The 23,596-nt window shown below is 30.3% G+C and overlaps 1 protein-coding gene across 1 annotated transcript in view; it reads right to left on the bottom strand.

The window, feature by feature from the left end:
- Positions 1-1,173: 1,173 nt before the first annotated feature.
- The window catches only part of LOC107451914 (acyl-coenzyme A synthetase ACSM3, mitochondrial), a 106,280-nt gene continuing 83,857 nt past the window's right edge, over positions 1,174-23,596 (bottom strand). Inside the window, exons 13-16 of the mRNA XM_087168260.1 lie at positions 20,531-20,658; positions 19,459-19,558; positions 18,080-18,193; positions 1,174-1,372 (exon numbers count right to left, since the gene is read on the bottom strand). Of these exons, the coding sequence (XP_087024386.1) occupies positions 1,286-1,372; positions 18,080-18,193; positions 19,459-19,558; positions 20,531-20,658 (429 nt within the window). The 3' untranslated portion in view covers positions 1,174-1,285. The remainder of the gene's footprint in view (positions 1,373-18,079; positions 18,194-19,458; positions 19,559-20,530; positions 20,659-23,596) is intronic.

Genomic DNA, 23,596 nt, shown 5'->3' with positions numbered 1-23,596 from the left:
GGGCAGTCTTTACGGATGAACCTGTTTAAACAGATGTTCATAATTAAGAGAATTTTTAGATTTCAATTGCCTCCGGAATCATGGATTCAGATTTAAATATAATTTGGTTCGAACGTAGATTGATTGAATAGAAATCAAAGAAGTATTCAATAATTTTATGTCGCACATTCATGATCGTGCGCAACACTCATCGCAATCTGAAGGTATGAAACTGTGGACATATAATCACAAAAAAGATAATACAATACGGGGTATGATTCCCTCTTACAGATATATTGGAAATAAGGAACTCGCTCTAAACGATTCTACTATCGCAATAGTCCATTTTTCTCATTGTAAATAATGGGTTCCAAGTTCAAAAGGTTAATAATTTCACAAGGAGAAAACATGAGTTCCTTTCTCTGCCTTTGAATATCTAAGAAACTGACCTTCATGACAATGAAGGTTTGATGGTTTTGGCAGGCCTTTTACTAGATGGCCAAAGATACCCTTTATATTTTTGTTTGAGGTATAGGAATAAAGGCTTGGAGTCCTAAGTTTACTTCTCAAAAGTGCAGTTAACCCTTGATTCAAAGTCATAAGCAATGGACAAACAAATTTAACCCAGAGCATCAACAACCTCTTGGGACATATAAGAAAGCCTTGAATCCGCCTGTAAATCCTTTCCTATGGCATTGAGGGACACGTTCTTACTAAAAAAGCCCGAAACTTGAATCAGACCCCCACCTTCACCTCTAATAACGCAAATCTCATTAGCTTATATCGCCTTCCTAAGGAATTCATATTTTTAAATTTTTATTCCACAAGAACTATTCTCCGATTCTCTGAAAATACTGGATTTTATTTTTTTAAATGACTAAGATTAAACTAATATAAATTTTTTTATTACTATTCTCCTCTAAACTTTTTCGATAGTTAATAAATGAAACTATAATAAAAAAAATTATAAACTACTGTGTATGCAAGCAAGAAAAACGTGACTTTCATGCGTGAAAACGCTATCAAAATTTTCTGAAAGTTAATTTCATCAATACTCAATTTAAGCTTTTTAAGTTTCGCAAAAATGAATTTTTTTCCTTAAAAAACATATTTTATAATATCGTAAGTTGTGTTACATTATGCAAAAATTACTTTTAAATTAGGTCAATCTCCAATGCAAATACTACTAGTACATTTTAAGCACGCTGGGCAGTACACTTTATTTCGCAAACGCTAAGCGCCAAGAAAAAATTAAGTTGTTTTAAATCAGCACAAAATTACTCCATAATATTTTCTCTCTTTCTTCTCAGGAATTTTTCCATTCTCTTTGTTTCAGTTCTTTTCTCAAGATTTTACCTGATATCGTTTTGGGCATGTCACTGACGAATTCAATCTGAAAGAAATACACAAATTTTAATTAGCTTATGAAAGTTTTAATTTGAGTACATTAGCTTTTAAGATTATACATTTCTCTCTCTTGCGTATTGTGCAGAAAAATCATGCTCGTGCCTTTATTACTAATTCGCAAGCTTTACAGGAGGAAATTTTCGAGCTTCCAAAACTCGCGTGAACTGTTCGCGTCTTAGTTTTCGCACTCTTGGTGTTTTTAATATGCTGTTCTCTAAGGTTATCGTCGACGGTTGGTTACCAAAGGCACACGGAACTGTCTGTCATCCCAATGACACCCTAAGACATCCTGCACTGGGCTGGCGTGGTTCCCAAGTAGATCACCGAAGTCAAGCATCACTGGCAGATGTTCATGAGATGGAAGGTGACCAATTTGATCAGCTTGTAAAGAAATCGTGGTGTGCCTGGTATCGGTCCTCGTTCAATCGTTTTACCGTAAAGTCCTCAACTTCGCTCTCAGTTTGTCGGGTTTCCAGAGCGGAAGAGCCACCCCCTTCGCCCAGGATCAAATTTGTGATGACATGTCTTTGGACTATCGCCAATAGCCCATTGTGCAGCTCTAGTGTGATGTAAATTAAGTTCTACTACCACTTTAATTTTCAAAGACTGCTATTAAGTACTAAAGCAAGTTTTAAACTGTGACTGTAATCATTATTGAGACTAATAGAAAAAAACTTGATTTGAAATCTTCCGAAACCAGTTTTTCCTCCAGTTCAGAGTATCAAAAACCAGTTCAAAGTATCAAAAAGGAATCACTTTTATAATCAAGCTTACGAATTTAGAGTATTATTAATCTCATTCTTGATCTTATTGACCTCAACATGGAGTATTTAAAAAACGTTTTAGAATTAATACTCTTTTCTTCTCCTTCTTCTTTTTTTCCCTTTATTTTTAAATTTAGGTTTTGAAAAGAATTCTTAAGGGTCATTCTCACTGCCTGCGATTTTTTTCGTATGCGAAAATAAACTCATGCGAATGAGACCTTGGTTTTTAAATCTTTTTGTTGGGGGATATTTTTCATCAATCTGGTTCTCATTCCGCATCCACTGCTGAAAAAAATCGCAGATAGTGAGAATGGTTCCCTTATAATCTGTTGAGTGAGCCTGAATTATTGTTGTTGTAGTTCATTTACGTCGCACTAGAGCTGCACAATGGGGTATTGGCGACGGTCTGGGAAACGTCCCTGAGGATGATCCGATCAATTCACAATTTTGATCCTCTGCAGAGGGAATGACACCCCCACTTCGGTAGCCCAACGACCTGCACGCGAAGTCGAGCACTTTACGGTATCACAGTTTAACGAGGACCAATAAGCCTGAATAACTTTTGCGAAATAATCGGGGTAAAAGTACCCATTCAGCGAAACACTATTTACTATGGAAAATTGTCCCGCAATGCATTCTCAGAGGTGACAAAGACTAAAGTTGCAACGCATTGAGTATGAATGTCAGCACCTCTGGCATCGTTTTGTATCTACGTAGCATCATTTCCATTGATGGAGTCAGAGGACACTTTTCGGTCATAGCTGACTTATAATTTGGCCTCCTTAAGCTACTGTCTTTTTGCTTCAACATGCACGTGAAATTTTAAGTGTGCGAGGCGCCTGAATCCTTGTTGTCGCAGACAAGATTCGAGAAAAAAAATCTTTTAAAATCTTTATGGAATCTTCGAGAGAGTGCTCTACTATTTTATGCCCTTTGCTTAGAGTTCCATGAAAAATATTGATGAACAATGAACAATGATTATCAATCAAAAATGAATAATGATTTAAAAACCAATTTAAGAAACGTTGAAGAATATACTCTATCCTTGTTGTCGCAGACAAGATTCGAGAAAAAAATCTTTTAAAATCTTTATGGAATCTTCGAGAGAGTGCTCTACTATTTTAAGCCCTTTGCTTAGAGTTCCATGAAAAATATTGATGAACAATGAACAATGATTATCAACCAAAAATGAATAATGATTTAAAAACCAATTTAAGAAACGTTGAAGAATATAGATATGTACTCTATCCTTGTTGTCGCAGACAAGATTCGAGAAAAAAATCTTTTAAAATCTTTATGGAATCTTCGAGAGAGTGCTCTACTATTTTAAGCCCTTTGCTTAGAGTTCCATGAAAAATATTGATGAACAATGAACAATGATTATCAACCAAAAATGAATAATGATTTAAAAACCAATTTAAGAAACGTTGAAGAATATAGATATGTACTCTATCCTTGTTGTCGCAGACAAGATTCGAGAAAAAAATCGTTTAAAATCTTTATGGAATCTTCGAGAGAGTGCTCTACTATTTTAAGCCCTTTGCTTAGAGTTCCATGAAAAATATTGATGAACAATGAACAATGATTATCAACCAAAAATGAATAATGATTTAAAAACCAATTTAAGAAACGTTGAAGAATATAGATATGTACTCTATCCTTGTTGTCGCAGACAAGATTCGAGAAAAAAATCTTTTAAAATCTTTATGGAATCTTCGAGAGAGTGCTCTACTATTTTAAGCCCTTTGCTTAGAGTTCCATGAAAAATATTGATGAACAATGAACAATGATTATCAACCAAAAATGAATAATGATTTAAAAACCAATTTAAGAAACGTTGAAGAATATAGATATGTACTCTATCCTTGTTGTCGCAGACAAGATTCGAGAAAAAAATCGTTTAAAATCTTTATGGAATCTTCGAGAGAGTGCTCTACTATTTTAAGCCCTTTGCTTAGAGTTCCATGAAAAATATTGATGAACAATGAACAATGATTATCAACCAAAAATGAATAATGATTTAAAAACCAATTTAAGAAACGTTGAAGAATATAGATATGTACTCTATCCTTGTTGTCGCAGACAAGATTCGAGAAAAAAATCTTTTAAAATCTTTATGGAATCTTCGAGAGAGTGCTCTACTATTTTAAGCCCTTTGCTTAGAGTTCCATGAAAAATATTGATGAACAATGAACAATGATTATCAACCAAAAATGAATAATGATTTAAAAACCAATTTAAGAAACGTTGAAGAATATAGATATGTACTCTATCCTTGTTGTCGCAGACAAGATTCGAGAAAAAAATCTTTTAAAATCTTTATGGAATCTTCGAGAGAGTGCTCTACTATTTTAAGCCCTTTGCTTAGAGTTCCATGAAAAATATTGATGAACAATGAACAATGATTATCAACCAAAAATGAATAATGATTTAAAAACCAATTTAAGAAACGTTGAAGAATATAGATATGTACTCTATCCTTGTTGTCGCAGACAAGATTCGAGAAAAAAATCTTTTAAAATCTTTATGGAATCTTCGAGAGAGTGCTCTACTATTTTAAGCCCTTTGCTTAGAGTTCCATGAAAAATATTGATGAACAATGAACAATGATTATCAACCAAAAATGAATAATGATTTAAAAACCAATTTAAGAAACGTTGAAGAATATAGATATGTACTCTATCCTTGTTGTCGCAGACAAGATTCGAGAAAAAAATCGTTTAAAATCTTTATGGAATCTTCGAGAGAGTGCTCTACTATTTTAAGCCCTTTGCTTAGAGTTCCATGAAAAATATTGATGAACAATGAACAATGATTATCAACCAAAAATGAATAATGATTTAAAAACCAATTTAAGAAACGTTGAAGAATATAGATATGTACTCTATCCTTGTTGTCGCAGACAAGATTCGAGAAAAAAATCTTTTAAAATCTTTATGGAATCTTCGAGAGAGTGCTCTACTATTTTAAGCCCTTTGCTTAGAGTTCCATGAAAAATATTGATGAACAATGAACAATGATTATCAACCAAAAATGAATAATGATTTAAAAACCAATTTAAGAAACGTTGAAGAATATAGATATGTACTCTATCCTTGTTGTCGCAGACAAGATTCGAGAAAAAAATCTTTTAAAATCTTTATGGAATCTTCGAGAGAGTGCTCTACTATTTTAAGCCCTTTGCTTAGAGTTCCATGAAAAATATTGATGAACAATGAACAATGATTATCAACCAAAAATGAATAATGATTTAAAAACCAATTTAAGAAACGTTGAAGAATATAGATATGTACTCTATCCTTGTTGTCGCAGACAAGATTCGAGAAAAAAATCTTTTAAAATCTTTATGGAATCTTCGAGAGAGTGCTCTACTATTTTAAGCCCTTTGCTTAGAGTTCCATGAAAAATATTGATGAACAATGAACAATGATTATCAACCAAAAATGAATAATGATTTAAAAACCAATTTAAGAAACGTTGAAGAATATAGATATGTACTCTATCCTTGTTGTCGCAGACAAGATTCGAGAAAAAAATCTTTTAAAATCTTTATGGAATCTTCGAGAGAGTGCTCTACTATTTTAAGCCCTTTGCTTAGAGTTCCATGAAAAATATTGATGAACAATGAACAATGATTATCAACCAAAAATGAATAATGATTTAAAAACCAATTTAAGAAACGTTGAAGAATATAGATATGTACTCTATCCTTGTTGTCGCAGACAAGATTCGAGAAAAAAATCTTTTAAAATCTTTATGGAATCTTCGAGAGAGTGCTCTACTATTTTAAGCCCTTTGCTTAGAGTTCCATGAAAAATATTGATGAACAATGAACAATGATTATCAACCAAAAATGAATAATGATTTAAAAACCAATTTAAGAAACGTTGAAGAATATAGATATGTACTCTATCCTTGTTGTCGCAGACAAGATTCGAGAAAAAAATCTTTTAAAATCTTTATGGAATCTTCGAGAGAGTGCTCTACTATTTTAAGCCCTTTGCTTAGAGTTCCATGAAAAATATTGATGAACAATGAACAATGATTATCAACCAAAAATGAATAATGATTTAAAAACCAATTTAAGAAACGTTGAAGAATATAGATATGTACTCTATCCTTGTTGTCGCAGACAAGATTCGAGAAAAAAATCTTTTAAAATCTTTATGGAATCTTCGAGAGAGTGCTCTACTATTTTAAGCCCTTTGCTTAGAGTTCCATGAAAAATATTGATGAACAATGAACAATGATTATCAACCAAAAATGAATAATGATTTAAAAACCAATTTAAGAAACGTTGAAGAATATAGATATGTACTCTATCCTTGTTGTCGCAGACAAGATTCGAGAAAAAAATCTTTTAAAATCTTTATGGAATCTTCGAGAGAGTGCTCTACTATTTTAAGCCCTTTGCTTAGAGTTCCATGAAAAATATTGATGAACAATGAACAATGATTATCAACCAAAAATGAATAATGATTTAAAAACCAATTTAAGAAACGTTGAAGAATATAGATATGTACTCTATCCTTGTTGTCGCAGACAAGATTCGAGAAAAAAATCTTTTAAAATCTTTATGGAATCTTCGAGAGAGTGCTCTACTATTTTAAGCCCTTTGCTTAGAGTTCCATGAAAAATATTGATGAACAATGAACAATGATTATCAACCAAAAATGAATAATGATTTAAAAACCAATTTAAGAAACGTTGAAGAATATAGATATGTACTCTATCCTTGTTGTCGCAGACAAGATTCGAGAAAAAAATCTTTTAAAATCTTTATGGAATCTTCGAGAGAGTGCTCTACTATTTTAAGCCCTTTGCTTAGAGTTCCATGAAAAATATTGATGAACAATGAACAATGATTATCAACCAAAAATGAATAATGATTTAAAAACCAATTTAAGAAACGTTGAAGAATATAGATATGTACTCTATCCTTGTTGTCGCAGACAAGATTCGAGAAAAAAATCTTTTAAAATCTTTATGGAATCTTCGAGAGAGTGCTCTACTATTTTAAGCCCTTTGCTTAGAGTTCCATGAAAAATATTGATGAACAATGAACAATGATTATCAACCAAAAATGAATAATGATTTAAAAACCAATTTAAGAAACGTTGAAGAATATAGATATGTACTCTATCCTTGTTGTCGCAGACAAGATTCGAGAAAAAAATCTTTTAAAATCTTTATGGAATCTTCGAGAGAGTGCTCTACTATTTTAAGCCCTTTGCTTAGAGTTCCATGAAAAATATTGATGAACAATGAACAATGATTATCAACCAAAAATGAATAATGATTTAAAAACCAATTTAAGAAACGTTGAAGAATATAGATATGTACTCTATCCTTGTTGTCGCAGACAAGATTCGAGAAAAAAATCTTTTAAAATCTTTATGGAATCTTCGAGAGAGTGCTCTACTATTTTAAGCCCTTTGCTTAGAGTTCCATGAAAAATATTGATGAACAATGAACAATGATTATCAACCAAAAATGAATAATGATTTAAAAACCAATTTAAGAAACGTTGAAGAATATAGATATGTACTCTATCCTTGTTGTCGCAGACAAGATTCGAGAAAAAAATCTTTTAAAATCTTTATGGAATCTTCGAGAGAGTGCTCTACTATTTTAAGCCCTTTGCTTAGAGTTCCATGAAAAATATTGATGAACAATGAACAATGATTATCAACCAAAAATGAATAATGATTTAAAAACCAATTTAAGAAACGTTGAAGAATATAGATATGTACTCTATCCTTGTTGTCGCAGACAAGATTCGAGAAAAAAATCTTTTAAAATCTTTATGGAATCTTCGAGAGAGTGCTCTACTATTTTAAGCCCTTTGCTTAGAGTTCCATGAAAAATATTGATGAACAATGAACAATGATTATCAACCAAAAATGAATAATGATTTAAAAACCAATTTAAGAAACGTTGAAGAATATAGATATGTACTCTATCCTTGTTGTCGCAGACAAGATTCGAGAAAAAAATCTTTTAAAATCTTTATGGAATCTTCGAGAGAGTGCTCTACTATTTTAAGCCCTTTGCTTAGAGTTCCATGAAAAATATTGATGAACAATGAACAATGATTATCAACCAAAAATGAATAATGATTTAAAAACCAATTTAAGAAACGTTGAAGAATATAGATATGTACTCTATCCTTGTTGTCGCAGACAAGATTCGAGAAAAAAATCTTTTAAAATCTTTATGGAATCTTCGAGAGAGTGCTCTACTATTTTAAGCCCTTTGCTTAGAGTTCCATGAAAAATATTGATGAACAATGAACAATGATTATCAACCAAAAATGAATAATGATTTAAAAACCAATTTAAGAAACGTTGAAGAATATAGATATGTACTCTATCCTTGTTGTCGCAGACAAGATTCGAGAAAAAAATCTTTTAAAATCTTTATGGAATCTTCGAGAGAGTGCTCTACTATTTTAAGCCCTTTGCTTAGAGTTCCATGAAAAATATTGATGAACAATGAACAATGATTATCAACCAAAAATGAATAATGATTTAAAAACCAATTTAAGAAACGTTGAAGAATATAGATATGTACTCTATCCTTGTTGTCGCAGACAAGATTCGAGAAAAAAATCTTTTAAAATCTTTATGGAATCTTCGAGAGAGTGCTCTACTATTTTAAGCCCTTTGCTTAGAGTTCCATGAAAAATATTGATGAACAATGAACAATGATTATCAACCAAAAATGAATAATGATTTAAAAACCAATTTAAGAAACGTTGAAGAATATAGATATGTACTCTATCCTTGTTGTCGCAGACAAGATTCGAGAAAAAAATCTTTTAAAATCTTTATGGAATCTTCGAGAGAGTGCTCTACTATTTTAAGCCCTTTGCTTAGAGTTCCATGAAAAATATTGATGAACAATGAACAATGATTATCAACCAAAAATGAATAATGATTTAAAAACCAATTTAAGAAACGTTGAAGAATATAGATATGTACTCTATCCTTGTTGTCGCAGACAAGATTCGAGAAAAAAATCTTTTAAAATCTTTATGGAATCTTCGAGAGAGTGCTCTACTATTTTAAGCCCTTTGCTTAGAGTTCCATGAAAAATATTGATGAACAATGAACAATGATTATCAACCAAAAATGAATAATGATTTAAAAACCAATTTAAGAAACGTTGAAGAATATAGATATGTACTCTATCCTTGTTGTCGCAGACAAGATTCGAGAAAAAAATCTTTTAAAATCTTTATGGAATCTTCGAGAGAGTGCTCTACTATTTTAAGCCCTTTGCTTAGAGTTCCATGAAAAATATTGATGAACAATGAACAATGATTATCAACCAAAAATGAATAATGATTTAAAAACCAATTTAAGAAACGTTGAAGAATATAGATATGTACTCTATCCTTGTTGTCGCAGACAAGATTCGAGAAAAAAATCTTTTAAAATCTTTATGGAATCTTCGAGAGAGTGCTCTACTATTTTAAGCCCTTTGCTTAGAGTTCCATGAAAAATATTGATGAACAATGAACAATGATTATCAACCAAAAATGAATAATGATTTAAAAACCAATTTAAGAAACGTTGAAGAATATAGATATGTACTCTATCCTTGTTGTCGCAGACAAGATTCGAGAAAAAAATCTTTTAAAATCTTTATGGAATCTTCGAGAGAGTGCTCTACTATTTTAAGCCCTTTGCTTAGAGTTCCATGAAAAATATTGATGAACAATGAACAATGATTATCAACCAAAAATGAATAATGATTTAAAAACCAATTTAAGAAACGTTGAAGAATATAGATATGTACTCTATCCTTGTTGTCGCAGACAAGATTCGAGAAAAAAATCTTTTAAAATCTTTATGGAATCTTCGAGAGAGTGCTCTACTATTTTAAGCCCTTTGCTTAGAGTTCCATGAAAAATATTGATGAACAATGAACAATGATTATCAACCAAAAATGAATAATGATTTAAAAACCAATTTAAGAAACGTTGAAGAATATAGATATGTACTCTATCCTTGTTGTCGCAGACAAGATTCGAGAAAAAAATCTTTTAAAATCTTTATGGAATCTTCGAGAGAGTGCTCTACTATTTTAAGCCCTTTGCTTAGAGTTCCATGAAAAATATTGATGAACAATGAACAATGATTATCAACCAAAAATGAATAATGATTTAAAAACCAATTTAAGAAACGTTGAAGAATATAGATATGTACTCTATCCTTGTTGTCGCAGACAAGATTCGAGAAAAAAATCTTTTAAAATCTTTATGGAATCTTCGAGAGAGTGCTCTACTATTTTAAGCCCTTTGCTTAGAGTTCCATGAAAAATATTGATGAACAATGAACAATGATTATCAACCAAAAATGAATAATGATTTAAAAACCAATTTAAGAAACGTTGAAGAATATAGATATGTACTCTATCCTTGTTGTCGCAGACAAGATTCGAGAAAAAAATCTTTTAAAATCTTTATGGAATCTTCGAGAGAGTGCTCTACTATTTTAAGCCCTTTGCTTAGAGTTCCATGAAAAATATTGATGAACAATGAACAATGATTATCAACCAAAAATGAATAATGATTTAAAAACCAATTTAAGAAACGTTGAAGAATATAGATATGTACTCTATCCTTGTTGTCGCAGACAAGATTCGAGAAAAAAATCTTTTAAAATCTTTATGGAATCTTCGAGAGAGTGCTCTACTATTTTAAGCCCTTTGCTTAGAGTTCCATGAAAAATATTGATGAACAATGAACAATGATTATCAACCAAAAATGAATAATGATTTAAAAACCAATTTAAGAAACGTTGAAGAATATAGATATGTACTCTATCCTTGTTGTCGCAGACAAGATTCGAGAAAAAAATCTTTTAAAATCTTTATGGAATCTTCGAGAGAGTGCTCTACTATTTTAAGCCCTTTGCTTAGAGTTCCATGAAAAATATTGATGAACAATGAACAATGATTATCAACCAAAAATGAATAATGATTTAAAAACCAATTTAAGAAACGTTGAAGAATATAGATATGTACTCTATCCTTGTTGTCGCAGACAAGATTCGAGAAAAAAATCTTTTAAAATCTTTATGGAATCTTCGAGAGAGTGCTCTACTATTTTAAGCCCTTTGCTTAGAGTTCCATGAAAAATATTGATGAACAATGAACAATGATTATCAACCAAAAATGAATAATGATTTAAAAACCAATTTAAGAAACGTTGAAGAATATAGATATGTACTCTATCCTTGTTGTCGCAGACAAGATTCGAGAAAAAAATCTTTTAAAATCTTTATGGAATCTTCGAGAGAGTGCTCTACTATTTTAAGCCCTTTGCTTAGAGTTCCATGAAAAATATTGATGAACAATGAACAATGATTATCAACCAAAAATGAATAATGATTTAAAAACCAATTTAAGAAACGTTGAAGAATATAGATATGTACTCTATCCTTGTTGTCGCAGACAAGATTCGAGAAAAAAATCTTTTAAAATCTTTATGGAATCTTCGAGAGAGTGCTCTACTATTTTAAGCCCTTTGCTTAGAGTTCCATGAAAAATATTGATGAACAATGAACAATGATTATCAACCAAAAATGAATAATGATTTAAAAACCAATTTAAGAAACGTTGAAGAATATAGATATGTACTCTATCCTTGTTGTCGCAGACAAGATTCGAGAAAAAAATCTTTTAAAATCTTTATGGAATCTTCGAGAGAGTGCTCTACTATTTTAAGCCCTTTGCTTAGAGTTCCATGAAAAATATTGATGAACAATGAACAATGATTATCAACCAAAAATGAATAATGATTTAAAAACCAATTTAAGAAACGTTGAAGAATATAGATATGTACTCTATCCTTGTTGTCGCAGACAAGATTCGAGAAAAAAATCTTTTAAAATCTTTATGGAATCTTCGAGAGAGTGCTCTACTATTTTAAGCCCTTTGCTTAGAGTTCCATGAAAAATATTGATGAACAATGAACAATGATTATCAACCAAAAATGAATAATGATTTAAAAACCAATTTAAGAAACGTTGAAGAATATAGATATGTACTCTATCCTTGTTGTCGCAGACAAGATTCGAGAAAAAAATCTTTTAAAATCTTTATGGAATCTTCGAGAGAGTGCTCTACTATTTTAAGCCCTTTGCTTAGAGTTCCATGAAAAATATTGATGAACAATGAACAATGATTATCAACCAAAAATGAATAATGATTTAAAAACCAATTTAAGAAACGTTGAAGAATATAGATATGTACTCTATCCTTGTTGTCGCAGACAAGATTCGAGAAAAAAATCTTTTAAAATCTTTATGGAATCTTCGAGAGAGTGCTCTACTATTTTAAGCCCTTTGCTTAGAGTTCCATGAAAAATATTGATGAACAATGAACAATGATTATCAACCAAAAATGAATAATGATTTAAAAACCAATTTAAGAAACGTTGAAGAATATAGATATGTACTCTATCCTTGTTGTCGCAGACAAGATTCGAGAAAAAAATCTTTTAAAATCTTTATGGAATCTTCGAGAGAGTGCTCTACTATTTTAAGCCCTTTGCTTAGAGTTCCATGAAAAATATTGATGAACAATGAACAATGATTATCAACCAAAAATGAATAATGATTTAAAAACCAATTTAAGAAACGTTGAAGAATATAGATATGTACTCTATCCTTGTTGTCGCAGACAAGATTCGAGAAAAAAATCTTTTAAAATCTTTATGGAATCTTCGAGAGAGTGCTCTACTATTTTAAGCCCTTTGCTTAGAGTTCCATGAAAAATATTGATGAACAATGAACAATGATTATCAACCAAAAATGAATAATGATTTAAAAACCAATTTAAGAAACGTTGAAGAATATAGATATGTACTCTATCCTTGTTGTCGCAGACAAGATTCGAGAAAAAAATCTTTTAAAATCTTTATGGAATCTTCGAGAGAGTGCTCTACTATTTTAAGCCCTTTGCTTAGAGTTCCATGAAAAATATTGATGAACAATGAACAATGATTATCAACCAAAAATGAATAATGATTTAAAAACCAATTTAAGAAACGTTGAAGAATATAGATATGTACTCTATCCTTGTTGTCGCAGACAAGATTCGAGAAAAAAATCTTTTAAAATCTTTATGGAATCTTCGAGAGAGTGCTCTACTATTTTAAGCCCTTTGCTTAGAGTTCCATGAAAAATATTGATGAACAATGAACAATGATTATCAACCAAAAATGAATAATGATTTAAAAACCAATTTAAGAAACGTTGAAGAATATAGATATGTACTCTATCCTTGTTGTCGCAGACAAGATTCGAGAAAAAAATCTTTTAAAATCTTTATGGAATCTTCGAGAGAGTGCTCTACTATTTTAAGCCCTTTGCTTAGAGTTCCATGAAAAATATTGATGAACAATGAACAATGATTATCAACCAAAAATGAATAATGATTTAAAAACCAATTTAAGAAACGTTGAAGAATATAGATATGTACTCTATCCTTGTTGTCGCAGACAAGATTCGAGAAAAAAATCTTTTAAAATCTTTATGGAATCTTCGAGAGAGTGCTCTACTATTTTAAGCCCTTTGCTTAGAGTTCCATGAAAAATATTGATGAACAATGAACAATGATTATCAACCAAAAATGAATAATGATTTAAAAACCAATTTAAGAAACGTTGAAGAATATAGATATGTACTCTATCCTTGTTGTCGCAGACAAGATTCGAGAAAAAAATCTTTTAAAATCTTTATGGAATCTTCGAGAGAGTGCTCTACTATTTTAAGCCCTTTGCTTAGAGTTCCATGAAAAATATTGATGAACAATGAACAATGATTATCAACCAAAAATGAATAATGATTTAAAAACCAATTTAAGAAACGTTGAAGAATATAGATATGTACTCTATCCTTGTTGTCGCAGACAAGATTCGAGAAAAAAATCTTTTAAAATCTTTATGGAATCTTCGAGAGAGTGCTCTACTATTTTAAGCCCTTTGCTTAGAGTTCCATGAAAAATATTGATGAACAATGAACAATGATTATCAACCAAAAATGAATAATGATTTAAAAACCAATTTAAGAAACGTTGAAGAATATAGATATGTACTCTATCCTTGTTGTCGCAGACAAGATTCGAGAAAAAAATCTTTTAAAATCTTTATGGAATCTTCGAGAGAGTGCTCTACTATTTTAAGCCCTTTGCTTAGAGTTCCATGAAAAATATTGATGAACAATGAACAATGATTATCAACCAAAAATGAATAATGATTTAAAAACCAATTTAAGAAACGTTGAAGAATATAGATATGTACTCTATCCTTGTTGTCGCAGACAAGATTCGAGAAAAAAATCTTTTAAAATCTTTATGGAATCTTCGAGAGAGTGCTCTACTATTTTAAGCCCTTTGCTTAGAGTTCCATGAAAAATATTGATGAACAATGAACAATGATTATCAACCAAAAATGAATAATGATTTAAAAACCAATTTAAGAAACGTTGAAGAATATAGATATGTACTCTATCCTTGTTGTCGCAGACAAGATTCGAGAAAAAAATCTTTTAAAATCTTTATGGAATCTTCGAGAGAGTGCTCTACTATTTTAAGCCCTTTGCTTAGAGTTCCATGAAAAATATTGATGAACAATGAACAATGATTATCAACCAAAAATGAATAATGATTTAAAAACCAATTTAAGAAACGTTGAAGAATATAGATATGTACTCTATCCTTGTTGTCGCAGACAAGATTCGAGAAAAAAATCTTTTAAAATCTTTATGGAATCTTCGAGAGAGTGCTCTACTATTTTAAGCCCTTTGCTTAGAGTTCCATGAAAAATATTGATGAACAATGAACAATGATTATCAACCAAAAATGAATAATGATTTAAAAACCAATTTAAGAAACGTTGAAGAATATAGATATGTACTCTATCCTTGTTGTCGCAGACAAGATTCGAGAAAAAAATCTTTTAAAATCTTTATGGAATCTTCGAGAGAGTGCTCTACTATTTTAAGCCCTTTGCTTAGAGTTCCATGAAAAATATTGATGAACAATGAACAATGATTATCAACCAAAAATGAATAATGATTTAAAAACCAATTTAAGAAACGTTGAAGAATATAGATATGTACTCTATCCTTGTTGTCGCAGACAAGATTCGAGAAAAAAATCTTTTAAAATCTTTATGGAATCTTCGAGAGAGTGCTCTACTATTTTAAGCCCTTTGCTTAGAGTTCCATGAAAAATATTGATGAACAATGAACAATGATTATCAACCAAAAATGAATAATGATTTAAAAACCAATTTAAGAAACGTTGAAGAATATAGATATGTACTCTATCCTTGTTGTCGCAGACAAGATTCGAGAAAAAAATCTTTTAAAATCTTTATGGAATCTTCGAGAGAGTGCTCTACTATTTTAAGCCCTTTGCTTAGAGTTCCATGAAAAATATTGATGAACAATGAACAATGATTATCAACCAAAAATGAATAATGATTTAAAAACCAATTTAAGAAACGTTGAAGAATATAGATATGTACTCTATCCTTGTTGTCGCAGACAAGATTCGAGAAAAAAATCTTTTAAAATCTTTATGGAATCTTCGAGAGAGTGCTCTACTATTTTAAGCCCTTTGCTTAGAGTTCCATGAAAAATATTGATGAACAATGAACAATGATTATCAACCAAAAATGAATAATGATTTAAAAACCAATTTAAGAAACGTTGAAGAATATAGATATGTACTCTATCCTTGTTGTCGCAGACAAGATTCGAGAAAAAAATCGTTTAAAATCTTTATGGAATCTTCGAGAGAGTGCTCTACTATTTTAAGCCCTTTGCTTAGAGTTCCATGAAAAATATTGATGAACAATGAACAATGATTATCAACCAAAAATGAATAATGATTTAAAAACCAATTTAAGAAACGTTGAAGAATATAGATATGTACTCTATCCTTGTTGTCGCAGACAAGATTCGAGAAAAAAATCTTTTAAAATCTTTATGGAATCTTCGAGAGAGTGCTCTACTATTTTAAGCCCTTTGCTTAGAGTTCCATGAAAAATATTGATGAACAATGAACAATGATTATCAACCAAAAATGAATAATGATTTAAAAACCAATTTAAGAAACGTTGAAGAATATAGATATGTACTCTATCCTTGTTGTCGCAGACAAGATTCGAGAAAAAAATCTTTTAAAATCTTTATGGAATCTTCGAGAGAGTGCTCTACTATTTTAAGCCCTTTGCTTAGAGTTCCATGAAAAATATTGATGAACAATGAACAATGATTATCAACCAAAAATGAATAATGATTTAAAAACCAATTTAAGAAACGTTGAAGAATATAGATATGTACTCTATCCTTGTTGTCGCAGACAAGATTCGAGAAAAAAATCTTTTAAAATCTTTATGGAATCTTCGAGAGAGTGCTCTACTATTTTAAGCCCTTTGCTTAGAGTTCCATGAAAAATATTGATGAACAATGAACAATGATTATCAACCAAAAATGAATAATGATTTAAAAACCAATTTAAGAAACGTTGAAGAATATAGATATGTACTCTATCCTTGTTGTCGCAGACAAGATTCGAGAAAAAAATCGTTTAAAATCTTTATGGAATCTTCGAGAGAGTGCTCTACTATTTTAAGCCCTTTGCTTAGAGTTCCATGAAAAATATTGATGAACAATGAACAATGATTATCAACCAAAAATGAATAATGATTTAAAAACCAATTTAAGAAACGTTGAAGAATATAGATATGTACTCTATCCTTGTTGTCGCAGACAAGATTCGAGAAAAAAATCTTTTAAAATCTTTATGGAATCTTCGAGAGAGTGCTCTACTATTTTAAGCCCTTTGCTTAGAGTTCCATGAAAAATATTGATGAACAATGAACAATGATTATCAACCAAAAATGAATAATGATTTAAAAACCAATTTAAGAAACGTTGAAGAATATAGATATGTACTCTATCCTTGTTGTCGCAGACAAGATTCGAGAAAAAAATCGTTTAAAATCTTTATGGAATCTTCGAGAGAGTGCTCTACTATTTTAAGCCCTTTGCTTAGAGTTCCATGAAAAATATTGATGAACAATGAACAATGATTATCAACCAAAAATGAATAATGATTTAAAAACCAATTTAAGAAACGTTGAAGAATATAGATATGTACTCTATCCTTGTTGTCGCAGACAAGATTCGAGAAAAAAATCTTTTAAAATCTTTATGGAATCTTCGAGAGAGTGCTCTACTATTTTAAGCCCTTTGCTTAGAGTTCCATGAAAAATATTGATGAACAATGAACAATGATTATCAACCAAAAATGAATAATGATTTAAAAACCAATTTAAGAAACGTTGAAGAATATAGATATGTACTCTATCCTTGTTGTCGCAGACAAGATTCGAGAAAAAAATCGTTTAAAATCTTTATGGAATCTTCGAGAGAGTGCTCTACTATTTTAAGCCCTTTGCTTAGAGTTCCATGAAAAATATTGATGAACAAAACAATGATTATCAACCAAATATGAATAATGATTTAAAAACCAATTTAAGAAACCTCAAAGAATATAGACATGTACTGCTTTTTTTTTAGAGATCTAGGAATTATTTACTCCTAGTTTAGTTAATTAGTTATAAAGTTGGTCATCAGATGGAGATGTCGACTGTGAAAAATTGTAAAACAATTTTTTCTGGCAAAAAGCGGCGAAAACATAGTTCTATAGTTATTGAATCAGCAGCTCCATGTGTTTGAGAACTTTACAGTTAATTTAGGAATTTTTGGAGATAAATAGTCTGATTTTTTAAACAGGACGCAGCAAACCGTATATTTATAATCTAAAATTGATTGTACAAATCATGGGTCATTTTTAGTACTTTTAATAAAGAATGGGGAGAGAAAATAAATATATCTTAATACCTTCCTTGGATATTTGTAAGGTGCAGTCATGCGCTTGCAATGATCTTGAAGTTCGTTAATCAATGCTTCACTTGGTTTAACAGATTCGTTTAGAATTATAAATGCTTTGACTACCTGTAAGCAATGAGTTGTATCAGATTTTGAAGCCAAGTTGAGAATTTCAAAAACATATGTAAAAAAATAGCATTTTTAAAAAAAAAAAAGTATAATGTAACAATTTGAGTTATTATAATGGAAAACTATGATAAAAGAATGTAACATAATATGTAAAGTGTGTTTAAACTAATAGCATGCATGTAGTTTGAATAGCACGTATAATCTACAGCCTAATGAATACTTGAAGCATTTATTTAAAAAAAAAAATTCTACAACATGTGGAACATTCAATGAATAAAATGTGATTTAAAGCAGTCGTTCTCCCTTTGTTTCGACCGTGGAACCCTAAATGATCAGCCGTTTTTTGGGGAAACTCCGATATTTAATAAATTTATAAATAAATAAAAATATTTATTGAATAAATTTTTTTTAATTACTATTAAAATATTTAATGAATGAACAAAAAATGAAATATTTTCATCATATCGTTTTATTAATACTATTATATCAGACATTTAATTTCACTGATCTAGAGTAGCATATTGTTTTCTAATTTGATTTCTCTGTGATTAGAAACTGAATATTCATGAGCTAAAATTTGATTTTTATTGAAATGAAGATGAAAAAGGACCAAAAATAAAAGTTGAGAATAATGATTAGAGAGACTCATTTCTCCATTGGTTAATTTGATTATTTTCATTTTATACAAAATACTAACGTAATTTTTTATAAATGTATTCTTTTCATTATTTATTCAATACATTGCAATTAAAATTTTTTTTTTTAAATTTTGCTTTTAACCACTTTAATTAAATAATTTCATGAAAATAATGAAAATATCAAGTAGATAATGGGTAAATAATCGGTTAAAAGTTTAATTACAGGTTTCGAAAATCATAACTGATTAAAACGAGTCTTAACTCTTGGAACCCATGGGACTCATCTTGGTAAAGGTTCTTTAAAATTAAACGTAAAGTGGTCCCCTCAGTTGACGTTGATGACACCACACCATTTACGCAGGAATGTGAAACAAACATTAATCCCTTGTCCAGGCTACACATCTATTATGTGAAGAGAACATTAATCTACAGTTTTGCAGAAATTTACTGTGGTGCTCGAATATCGATTCCATCTCACGTCCATGTGTGATTTGAACACCATTTGGGAACTTCTGGTTTAAAGAGTTTTTTGTTTGAAATGTGATAGGTTTTCCAAATGTGTATAATGTGATAGACTATCCCCATTGTGCATCAAAATAATGAACGAAAATGAAAGAAACTCACCTCCCCTCTTTTTGAATCTGGTGAACTTATCACTGCTACCTCTCTCACAGCTGAATGCTCCATTAAGGCATTTTCTACCTCAACTGGGCCAATGCGATATCTGAAAAACACATCCAAACCTTTAAATTTCTTTACGCTACATTAATTGTATTTTAATTAGTACTTTTTGTTAAAAAGAAAAAAAAATTTAAATGTGCCGAGTAATATTCGTTATTCCATGTCAGTCAAACAAATACAGTAGAGTCACGACTATCCGAGTTAATGTGGAGTCCGAGTTTTTTCCAAAGACTTAATGAATAATTAAACAAAAAAGCGAAAAATAAAATAATTTAAAACATTTTAAAAACTGCAACTTTTTAATGGATCTGTCCAAAAAAGTAACTGCATAGTAATAAATATTGCGATTGACTTATAAAAATTGAGTTTATATAATCACAACTAATTTTTCAGGTATAAAGTTCATTTTACTTAAACTATCTTAAATTGTGTCAAGGTTTTAAAATTTCTCTTAAAGAAAGCTGACAAAAAGTCGATGGTTTTTGAATAACAATATCAAAATATAACACCGACTTTTCAATTTCTTTTTCTAATTACGCGAAGCTGTTCAGTGTCGTCACTTCTGCGTATTTATTGAGTTAACTGGGTGAAAAAGAGACGTTAAAACTTAATTAGCAATATTTCAAAAAAGTTTATTTATTATTTATTTATTTCTTAACACTTGAAATATTTTTCTATTTTAAGATCCAGACGCAATTTGAACTATTCTACGCAGCGAAAGATACTCAGTTAAAAATGGAAGGTATACTTCGAGTTTTAAGCATTCAAACTGTCACTTTTTTAATTTTTTTTTATTTATTAATTTTTTTTATTTGTTAATTTTAATTATTTATTTACATTTGATGAAAGAACTTCGTAAAATATCTTCAAAGTTTTATATTTGAATAAAGTAATATATATTAATATATTTTTACAAAAACAAAATTTACCTTTAATACTCGATTACATATTTTACCTCTACTTTAATATTTGATTATAAAAACTAAAAAATGAATAAATGTCAAGTAACCATTACCCAGCTGAATTGATTAGATCATCATTTCTACCAGCATACCAAAAGTAACCATCTTTATCGTAGTAACCCAAATCACCAGAATGAAAGTATTTCTCTGTCAAAACAGCTTTGGTTGCCTTTGGATTATCCTAACAAAAAATTTGCTTGTAATAATTTCATTTTGGCTGTAACCTTACAGCTGCCACCTGCAAGTTAAAAACCATTCTTCTTTAACCCTTTGCTTACGGCGCTTCGTAAGATGAAGACCATCATTCTGGTCCACCTGTTATACCAGGCGTAAGCAAAAGGTCAAATTGTAACTTCATTAAATATTTGAAGAATTTAATTGACGAGAATATTAACCGACAAATGGTTTTCCATGTATATGTGTAAAATTTCTGTCTGCTGTATGTATTGAAGTGCATATTTATTTCAATACTGAATAATTGGATGGGAATTTTTGGTAGATATTTATGTTGGTAGTTTAATCTTCTTCGTCGCTACATACTCATCTCACACCTCACTAGAAAGCAAATTCTCTAGGTCACGCTCTGTGATCCAGAGAGTTTGAAAAGTCTTTGCCATCTTACATCTTACAATTCTTTTTGTTTATATTCGTTACCTCCGGCCAACTTAATTGTTTTGAAATTGAGACATTGTTCATGCATGTTCTATTTCAGACATTCCATTCTCTTGAAGAGAGTATTTTAGCAAACGTCAGCGTGGTGAAAAAGGGGATAACAAGGGGAAGAAGACACCATAGCTATTCTTGCAGAGGGGATACATTTTTAAAAACAGTTCATAACAGTTTCCGAATTTATTACATAATCAGCAATGCACAACTTTTCATTTACATAAAATAACAAATATGAGAAACGCATAGCAAAACAAAAAAAAACAAAAAAAACAAGCAGTTTAGTTACAGGGGAAGAGGAAAGAGATTTTTTCTGGTGATGGGTAGTATTTCATAATAGTTTTTGGTGTGGGATACTTTTTGTATGTTTTTTGGAATATATTATTCTTTTTCTTTCCTTGAGTCCTTCAGATCTTCAATTCAAAATTCGCATAATAAGATAAGCATATTTAAAACCAGCTGATTGGTAAAAATAAAATATTAGTTTTAACTTATTTCTTTAGGGGTGATATTTTTTTAAACTTTTTTTCTGGGGTTATTATTTTGATAATTTATATAATCTTTTAAGTGGATGATATTTGCCTAGCTAAGTCTAAGATAATCGTCAATGCACAACTTTACAATTATATAAAAATATACAAAGCGCATTCACAACTAGTTGTTTAGTTATTTAATCCCATATTCCTTTCCAATAAATTCCATATATTTTATTCGAAGCTTAAGCTTCGAATAAAGAATACCAAAATTGGAATGGATAGAAGCATCAAATTGCCTATCAAAACCAATCCTTCAAAATGCTGTTCATCCCTTGAACCAAAAAGCCAGTCTCATTCTGTTCACGAAAAAGTCACATGCCACGTAATAGAGATGTCTAAGCTGACCTAACATTACTTACCTGTACGTACACTGAAAATCCATCTGTGATCAATAAGCTATATAACAACCTATAGGAATATGTTTATATTGGGATGGGAATATGAATCGTTCAATAGGAATGAAGCAAACGACAATTGATTGATTTAATTCACTCAAGTTATTAGCGATATAGTTCAGCCTTTGATTTGAATATCTCTATTGATGCTGGCGATGTTGGTGATCTAGTTCTTTTTTTATTATTTACCTTGCTTATTCCTGCCTCGTTAAAACTTACTATTAAATAAATTCCTTAATAAAATTCTAATACCCTGTTTCCACTAGCCCAAATAAATCCAGATTAAAGCGTAATCTAGATTTCAGTTGGTCACGTGATGGATTAAGTCTGAGTGAACTGGATTACAGTTAATCTAGTTTGAGAAACTAGATTAGCGCGCAAATCGAGATTCGTCTTCGAAAATGGAAACAGATATGGATAAGCAAAAGAAAATATCTTGGACAGATAGTGAGACGGAGTTTTTATTAATATTTTTTATATTCTTAAAAGAGAGCTATTAATTAAAAAGATAGAATGAGCCACTAAATATTAAGTTAATTTAAAATTATGTAAAAGTTGCTTTAGTAGTGAATAATATAAAAACTATTTCTCAAAAACAAGTTGCTTTATCTCCAAATCGATGTCCTAGTAAATGTTTGCACGTTGTGAATGTACATACATATAGATTAAAATTATGTATCAGGAATAAAAAAGAATTTTTATTGGTAAGCATACACTAATTATGATGTATGTATGAATAGGAATTCTTTTTTTGTTGACAAATTTAGCTATTTTCACTGATTTTTAACAATAAATCAACTCGATAAAAGACATTTTTAATTAAAGTTATGTAATGAATCTTAAATTAGAAAAAGTAATAAAAATAAACATTTAAAATATAAACATAACAAAAAACATCATTCATTATTTTCATAAAAATATGCAGCCATAGCATCTCTTACTAGTTTAGGCTGATTTTTGTTATTGCCCATAACACAGGTTGTATCGTTGCTATGCAATACAACATCTTTTTTCCAATCTGGATTAAAATAATCCCCAAACTGTTCACATAAATTGTTCAAAATGCAAGCTGCATGCACAACTGGTACAGCATTGTCTATTCTGGTCTCCAGCATTTTTAAAATTCTGAATCGAGCTTTCAACCTTCCAAAAGCATTTTCAACAATTGCCCGTCCTCTTGATAAAGAAGAATTGTATTTTTTCAATATGTCGGGCATTGCTGAATGTTCCTCATAAGGCTTTTGTAAAGTTTCCAAAAGTGGAAAGGCAGAATCCCCAAGAAAACACAGTGGGACTGAACACCCTTTGATTGTTTCAGATAATTTGAACAGCAAAGGATTTTCAGTCAGATAATTGTAGAACGCAGAATTCTGTAATACAAAAGCGTCATTGTTCCGTCCAGGAGCCCTAATATTCACGTACGTAAATTCATAATTGTGATTCACAACAGCTATCAGCACGATACTATAAAATGACTTGTAGTTATAGTAGCTAGCATGCATTTTCGGTGGCTGGATCTTAA

The sequence above is a fragment of the Parasteatoda tepidariorum genome, chromosome 7 (genome assembly GCF_982258835.1).
Source record: "Parasteatoda tepidariorum strain Cologne lab strain chromosome 7, Ptep-v5.0, whole genome shotgun sequence".
NCBI lineage: Eukaryota > Metazoa > Arthropoda > Arachnida > Araneae > Theridiidae > Parasteatoda > Parasteatoda tepidariorum.
Note: the sequence above shows the minus strand (reverse complement) of the source record. Positions and strands in the feature narration are given on the sequence as shown.